Below are 8086 nucleotides of genomic sequence, written 5' to 3'. Positions count from 1 at the left end.
TTACATTACAATACATTAAAAATGTAATTCAGAGGTGTTTAAAAAAAATGCTACAAGTATTTTCTCATAGCACAGAACTGATTTATTAAAAAAAACACACATGTAGGATATTGCTTGGTCTGCAGCTTTAAATTGTGCTTTCCTGTTATCTGGGAAAAGGTGTGTGTGTGTGTCTGTGTGTGTCTGTGTGTGTGAAGCAGGGGGTCCCTGGGGCTCAAATTAACGCGGTTTTGCTCTGGAGACCCCCGGCTTCAAACCTAGAACTAAAACAAAAGGAGGAATAAAAAAAAGCCACTGTGACAATATTCAATGTATATATTATTTACTACATGTATATCCCTATGACCTTCAGTATCCACACAGGAGGATTTTACGAGATCCTGTTTTCTATGTATATACTTCATTTTGTTGTTGATATTTTTGGATATGTATTAAAGCTTTATTATTTTGACTTTTAACTGCTGGTTACACCAGTCATCTGACTGCCCGACTCCATATTAATTGGGAGGACTATCATTGCCCAGTCTAATAACCATTGTATAGGTATTAAGTGCTTTGTTTGGGGGTCTTTATGATCCTTCTTGGATCATTTACATTTTTATAATAATAAAAAAAAAAGGCGCAAGAAATGCAACCTGGGGTGCTGCTTTAACCCCTGCCCTGCCAGAGGGAACCCCAACGCATCACTTCCTAATGCTATTGAACATCTTGGTATATAAAACCGACGGCACAAAATCGTTGCTACACACAACACGTGAAACACAAGAGAGAGAGCTTCGTCTGCCATCCGGAGCGCCGCATGATGTGGAAACGTTGTTTCTATAGATCCCTAAAACCTTTGCGTCCTATTTAACACGCAGCGGGATTCTCGTCACCTTTTGTCTTTACGTTAAAATAAAACTTTTTTTTTTTTTAACTGCCAGTTACTTTACTGTTCCGGTGCCAGCAAAAAAAACCCCCCCATTTAGGAAGAGAGATGTAGAGGGCCCGAAGCATGTTCCATAATAATAACCATGCTTTAATTCTATAGTGCCGACGGTATACGCAGCGCTCCACGTAGAATTCTGCAGTCACATGGAATCCCTGGCCCATAGAGATAACACTCTAACTTTGCTGGCACTGGGAGATGAAGTGACTTGCACCCCCAGGTCACGAGGAGTTGATGTTGGGATACGAAACGCTTCCAAGGCAGAGCTCTTACCACCAAGCTTTGGCTACATCTTTGTAGTATTTCGGATTGCCGTCTTGTGGCGCAGAAGGTACAATGACTGCACAACACACAATGAAGAGCGATTTCCGCGTTTCCAGTGATCAAGGTCGACCCTTTATATAAAAACATTTTTATGGCGCCGCAAATGATTTATTTGCGTTCTTGCCGACGCGTAATTCACCGGCCTAATCTGGCGCAGAAGGGGTTACATTTAGCCATGGCTCTGGTTAAAAGGGTTTTGCGCCAGAATCTCGTCCGGTTTGGGAGCCCGGGGACAGGTGTAGAATATTAAATCCGGGGGTTTCTGCAGCAGAGGAGACGAGGCAGAGAGAATTCTCCCAGGAGCAGGGCAGCGTCTGCAGACGCTCTGCGCATAATAAACAGGCAAACCGCATCAGTATGCAGCGCACGTGTGCACAGGCCCCGGGCTATTGATTGACTGCTGGGTGTTCCTACTGAAATCCCAAAGGGCAGCTGGTCTGTGTAAGAGGGAGATCCCATTGAAGTTTTATGGTGTGAAGTAAAAAGGCGCAAACACGCTTAAGATAAATAATAAAAATAATAAATGTGAAAAGCTTTGATTCAAATGATCCTTTCCAGCAGTTTTCTGTTGATATTGCAGTCAAGTGTTTTTTTTTTTTGTCCACCACTCCGGTTCTCTAAATCGGCCACGATCCGCGCGTCTTTGGAAACTCTGCAGCCTTCATCCCGCCATTAGATTGCAGCCCGTTACAAAAAAAGGAACAAGCGCAAAATATTCCTGACGTGATAAAGTATAATATATACATGCAAGTGCAAACATTCCCAATTGAGGCAGATGTGATATATATAGCAACTGTAAATATTACTGTATGTTCATCTGCATGTCTTAGACAGGTCTGCAACCCTGTCTTTCACCATTATCGCCCAGCACACAGCACTTCGACTGCAGCAAGGGATTCTGGGAAATGACATGCAAACGAGCACACAGTGCCACCTTTTATCTCAAGCTCCTATTACAGAGCGACCCTTAAGCCAATGCATGCTGCATGGTGACGCGGTGTGCTCATTTGCATGTCATTTCCCAGAATCCCTTGCTGCAGTCGAAGTGCTGTGTGCTGGGCGATAATGGGGAAAGACAGGTTTGCAGACCTGTCTAAGACATGCAAATGAATATACAGTAATATTTACAGTTGCTATATGCTTTACTGTGGAGGGTTTCTGTCACTTTTTTCACCCACCATAACTGTAATAAGTGTGGTGTGTGTGTGTGTGTGTATGTATGTATGTATGTATGTATGTATGTATGTATATATACGCACTTACCAGAACTCCCTCCTACTGTCTCTGTACGTTCTCCCTACTTACCAATTAGACTGTAAGCTCCTCGGAGCAGGGACTCCTCTTCCTTAATGTTACTTTTATGTCTAAAGCACTTATTCCCATGACCTGTTATTTATATTATCTGTTATTTATTTGATTACCCCGTGTATTACTACTGTGAAGCGCTATGTACATGAATGGCGCTATATAAATAAAGACATACAATACAATATATGTATGTATGTATGTATGTATGTATGTGTGTGTGTGTGTATATATATATATATATATATATATATATCACACACACACACACACCAAGGGCTCGCTTCTTGGTGCCCCACGTTTCGGCGGTACCGAGAAGGGGGCCGCCATGTCTGCGCATGCGCTGAATGGTCCAGTCCGAGGTCGTACATGCGCAGAATGGAGGGGGGGGGGGTTTACCGAGGTTGCGCATGCGTAGGTTGGCGATTTGCCGTTATGCGCACGCACGCCGAAAATCGTCAGTTCTGCTTTTCAGCGACTTTTGCTTTGTGGCGGGCCCTTAGAACGGAACCCGCCGCATGCCCGGGGCCCTCCTGTACACACACACACACACACACACACTATTCATGGGAAAGATGAAGCTTTTTCACAAGTATGTCTTGCAACATCCACACAGTATAGCAGCAACATTTGTGTTGAAAAACGCTTTAATATTCCCATAGACCATGTGAGTGTAAATTTAATGTTTTTTTGGCCTAAATCTTTTTTCATGTAACATCCTGAGAAAGTTTGCGCGTCGGACCTGTTGCTGCTAACCCATAACAAGAGCCAGAATGTGTCAGCCATCTTTACTAACTCAGATGCAAAGATTTGGAGCGCAACTCCCAGGAACCACATACGGGGTAGAAAGAAAACACAAGTGGTGCAATTCTGTGTATTACAGGGTGTTCAGGATCACTCGCAAGCCTTAAGTGATCCTGGACACACCTTCAACACCATTGGGTATAGGATATCCATTCTATCCTGGGGCTTGATGTCATATACCCAAAGTCTAACTGCTGATTGCCCAGCTAAGTGTAATACATGCCTGCTTTATCCAGCTAATCTAGAAATGCATCTATTACCCTTCTACCTCAGAATACACACTTTAATACAGGGGAGCGCAATTTTTTTTCTCTGCGCCCCCCAGCTGGCAGTTCCCCCTCTATGCCCCCCCTCTCTTACCTTTGCTTCGGCGGTGACGTCTCATGACCTCGCGGCGTCATTTGACGCACGTTGCCATGGCGACACGTGTAAGAAGCCGCCGGAGCCAAGGTAAGTGAGGCTTACAGAGGCCTTTGCCACTCCCCCAGCACTTAATTGAAGTGCCTTTGGGAAGCGCGTGGGGCCTCTGTAAACTCCGCACCCCTCGCAGACAGTCTCGGGTGGGGGGGGGGGGGGGCACGCCCCCCCAGTTTGCGCACCGCTGCTTTAATACACAGAATTGTACGATTTGTGGGGGGTTTTCCACCCTGCATGTGATTCCTAGGAGTGGCGGTCTAATCTTTGAATCTGTGTTCCTGAGGAGGGCCTTTTCTTTGGAGAAGCGTCTCAGAAACTGCCAAAGGGGTTGTATTTGATAGTCATTTATACTTCTGCATCTTATTGATTGGTGCACTTTGTGTTTGTTTGCCATCATTAATAAACCCGGCAGAAATATGGTGGATGCATTCAGTGTCTCTCCTAACCAGAAGACCTAGGGAAAGGTCTGTAGAGAAGTTGGGAGCAGATGGACAGGGCGGTAGATTTATGAGATGCGGAGGAGGGGTTGTGTTGATGATGTTGGGGACAGCTCTGTGAGAAGATAAATGTCAAGGTTAGGATGTTCTCACGATGGGATGTGAATCACCCAGGCAGGCATGGGAACCAACAGTATTAACTGAAGATGCCTAAGACCTGGACATTTTCTCACTTCAAATCGCAATCCTATTTGAGAACTATTTTGGATTTGTGCCATTCATTTTTTTTTATTGTCAGTTTGTGAAAAAATGGATATTAATACATTTTGGGGGGAATTTGACATGCCGGTTGGGAAATTGTCTGAGTAGCGTCAGATTTAGGGTTGGTGCGGGGGGAGTAGGGAGAGACTGAAATGGGACACGGGGAGTAGACAGAAAAGGGTGGGAAACAGAAGGGGCGAAAGGTAGAGAGGGGTGAGGGAGATGGCGGGAATGTGGGTACAGAGAGGTGAGGGAGTGAGGGCTGAGAGAGACAGCCGAAAGGGGAAAGACAGTCGGGGAGAGCAGACAAAGTAAAGAGAGATAGTGTGGGGTAGTGATGAGAGGGGCGAGAGGAGGGGAGTTGGTGAAGGGAGGAAAAGATGCGGGGAGAGGCTGGTGGGGGAGCAGATAGATGGCGACACGGATGATGGGGAGGATAGGTGGCGACAGGGATGGAGAGTTGGATGGATGTTGGCGGGGGATGGGGAGATTGATGGATAGCGACGGGGTATGGATGGAGATGGACGGTGGCGGGGGATGGTAAATGGATGGACGGGGGGTAAGGCTAACGATAGGGAGATGGAGGGCAGGGGGGATGGTGGTGGGGAGATGGATGGATGACGACGGGGGATGGGGAGATGGATGGATGACGACGGGGGATGGGGAGATGGATGGATGACGGCGGGGGATAGGGAGATGGATGGATGACGGCGGGGGATAGGGGGGTGGGGAGATGGATGGATGACTGCGAGGGATGGGGAGATGGATGGGCGGGGGATGGTGAGATGGATGGACAGCAGCAGGGGATGGAGAGATGGATGGGCGGTGGGGGATGGATGGGCGGTGGGGGAGGAAAGATGGCTGTGGGGGATGGGGAGATGGATGGATAGTGGCATGGGGATGGGGAGATGGATGGATGGATGGCAGCGGGGATAGGGAGATGGATGGTGGGGGGGGTTAAAGGGGAAAGTGAAAGCGAAAATAAAATCTCTGTATTGAGATGTTTTATGAACAAGAAAAGTTTAATTTGTGGATTTTTCTGTGTGTATTAGACGTGTATACAATGTGTCACTGTGTGTATTATTAGACATGGCATCGGGGTCGTCATGGGTGGATCAAGGACTTCATTTTAATACAACGCAGACAGTTTCCGCAGTGAATCCGGCCTGCGCTGCCACTTACTCCCAGTCCAGGTATGGTGAATAACGGCTTCATAATTTACCGTTGGCGTTCAGGGCTGGCAAACAGTCTTGTCACCCAGAGACATGAGGTAAAGTTTGTAAGGGTCAGTCAATGCTTTTGTTGGATATGGAAATGTTACAAGTTAAAAAAATTATTGAAAAATACTTGACCAATATATACTTAATTTTTTTTTTAAAGCGTTGCATACACCTTTAATATTATCTCTTACTCTGCATGTCTTGTATATAATGTATAACCTTGCTTAATGTAACTATGTATCTGTAACCATGTATCTGTCATCATAACTCTGTGCCCAGGACATACTTGAAAACGAGAGGTAACTCTCAATGTATTCCTGGTAAAACATTTTACAAATAAATACATCGGCTGCATTTAATTTATTACACGTCACTATCTTTGGTCCACTTTTGTTCTAGGAGGACCTGACCCTTTAAACCAGATTAAACCCTTGTCCCACAATGCATTGTTCTCACCATCATGAAAAGGTTTACAGATGAAGTTCCACTTGGAATCATAGTGATTAGCAGTAACAGGGGTTGAATGGGTTATATCTTGGGGAGGCAAGGCCTGTAGCATCGTTCTTATTCATTTCTGAAAGTTAGATTTGTGTCGGATTACCAGAATTTTCCCCATCAAACATATCGCTACCATTTATTCACTTTGATCCTGCCCAGGGTGGACTCTTTGAAAGGATGTGCGTTGGTTATTGAGCATTTAGTCACCCTACAAAATCACAGCAATATATAAAGATCAAAACGACTATTGCACTAAAATTTATTTTTTGCAGCATTTAAAAATCCTCGTGATGAACGCATTGATGTGCAACAAGAGCAGGAGATGGACACTTGTGAATTATATGTACATTTAGATTTATTTGTTCTTGTATACATATTTATTAACATTTTTGAAAATCTGCTTTTGTTTCTCTCCCCCTCTCTCTTCCCCCTCCTTCTCTCTATCCCCCCACCTCTCTCCCCCCCTCCTCCTCTATCCCCCCTCTATCTCTCCTCCTCTCCCCCCCCCTCCTCTCCCCCCCCCCTTCTCTCTTCCCCCCCTCTTTCTCTCTTCCCCCCCCCCCTTTCTCTCTTCCCCCCCCCCCCCCCTTCTCTCTCTCCCCTGCAGCGGGACACCCGGGTTGTATTTCGACTCTGAAGTTCTTCTAGCAACTAGCAAAATCGCAGCTCCCGGCAGTTATCACTCCAGCTCGGGGACTTCACACTACACAGAGTCACGAGGGGAGACCCCCTGCTCGTTTGACGATGAAGACGACAACGATTCATCCTCCCCGGAATAAAGGGATAGAGGAATGGGGGTTGGAAAGGGGGCTTCCAAAAGGGGGGGGGGGTTGATTCATGCACAGACCTGGGTCCTAAACAAATTTCCGAGCTACACCTCTTTCCACCTGTGCCATATAAAGGGAGAAGATGGAAGCAAATCTAAACTCCCAGAATCCTTCACACTGACAGGACGACGCATTCCGCCTTAGAAAGGTCGAACTCCCAGAATGCAAACCCTTTCACTGCAAGAGGTTTTTGGCCGGTTAATGCATTTATCTGAAGCCCCGGTGCCCGCAGTAATGACATCGCTGACATCCACGCAGATGGTACTCATCGTTCCCAAATAACGCCAGAACTCAGCTGCGGACAGCTCACAAAATAATATGGCACATACTGCAGATGCTGCCTTAATTAGGATAATTAAAAGTTGGGGCCTCATACCCATCTGTGGAGACGACGCCCGCCACTGTGTCAACACCGCAGTGATCAGAGCTAAATCAAAAAGTGGTCCCATGGTGGCAATGGGCTAGAATATTCTTTCCCATAATGGAGTTTTTCTAAAATACAAAACACTGGAGGGTTTTAACATGATCAAGATGAAGAAAAAAGGGAAGCTAAACGTAAATGAGAGAATTCCGCTATGGAATGAACATGTTCAAAACAGAAGCCAAAAAAAAAAAGAGGCCTTTTTTCATCATCTTTTGGATTGTGGATTAATTTTGCGTCAGATGTAATTTCAGCTAGTCTGTGTACCTAGCGCTCATTTTTCAACCCCTGTAATATTATTTTCTTCTCGTATTTTTTTTTAATATCTTTATTTTTTCAGCTGCTTTACAATACGATTCATGACTTATCAAAGCCCCAATTGCATCAGAACCCCCTATCTTTTTAGGTAGCTGCAGTTTGGGGAGGGGGGGCTTCTTCTGGAAACCAGAGAAATTAAAGACAAGATTATTCCTAAAGTGAAAAGTTACTTATTTTTGTCCACGTGTTTATATAGAGGAATGTTTTTGGAGTTATAGAAGTCAATGGTTAATTTACTAAAATAGCTCTCCTTGTTCGTCTCTTTCTCCGTCTCCCCTCCCTATATTTCAGTATATTCTTCCCTGGCAAAATTCAACATTTGCATT

The 8086-nt window shown here is 45.3% G+C and overlaps 1 protein-coding gene across 6 annotated transcripts in view; it reads left to right on the top strand.

The window, feature by feature from the left end:
- TFDP2 (transcription factor Dp-2) overlaps window positions 1-7665 on the top strand; it is a 55245-nt gene extending 47580 nt beyond the window's left edge. For all 6 annotated transcript variants that reach the window (XM_075570229.1, XM_075570226.1, XM_075570231.1 and 3 more), the window contains 2 exons: window positions 5564-5669; window positions 6802-7665. In XM_075570229.1, coding sequence (XP_075426344.1) covers window positions 5564-5669; window positions 6802-6973 — 278 coding nt within the window. In that variant the 3' untranslated portion in view covers window positions 6974-7665. The remainder of the gene's footprint in view (window positions 1-5563; window positions 5670-6801) is intronic.
- The last annotated feature ends 421 nt before the right edge of the window (window positions 7666-8086 follow it).

This window comes from Ascaphus truei, chromosome 14, assembly GCF_040206685.1.
Source record: "Ascaphus truei isolate aAscTru1 chromosome 14, aAscTru1.hap1, whole genome shotgun sequence".
Taxonomy (NCBI): Eukaryota; Metazoa; Chordata; class Amphibia; order Anura; family Ascaphidae; genus Ascaphus; species Ascaphus truei.
This window is presented reverse-complemented; position numbering and strand designations above follow the sequence as displayed.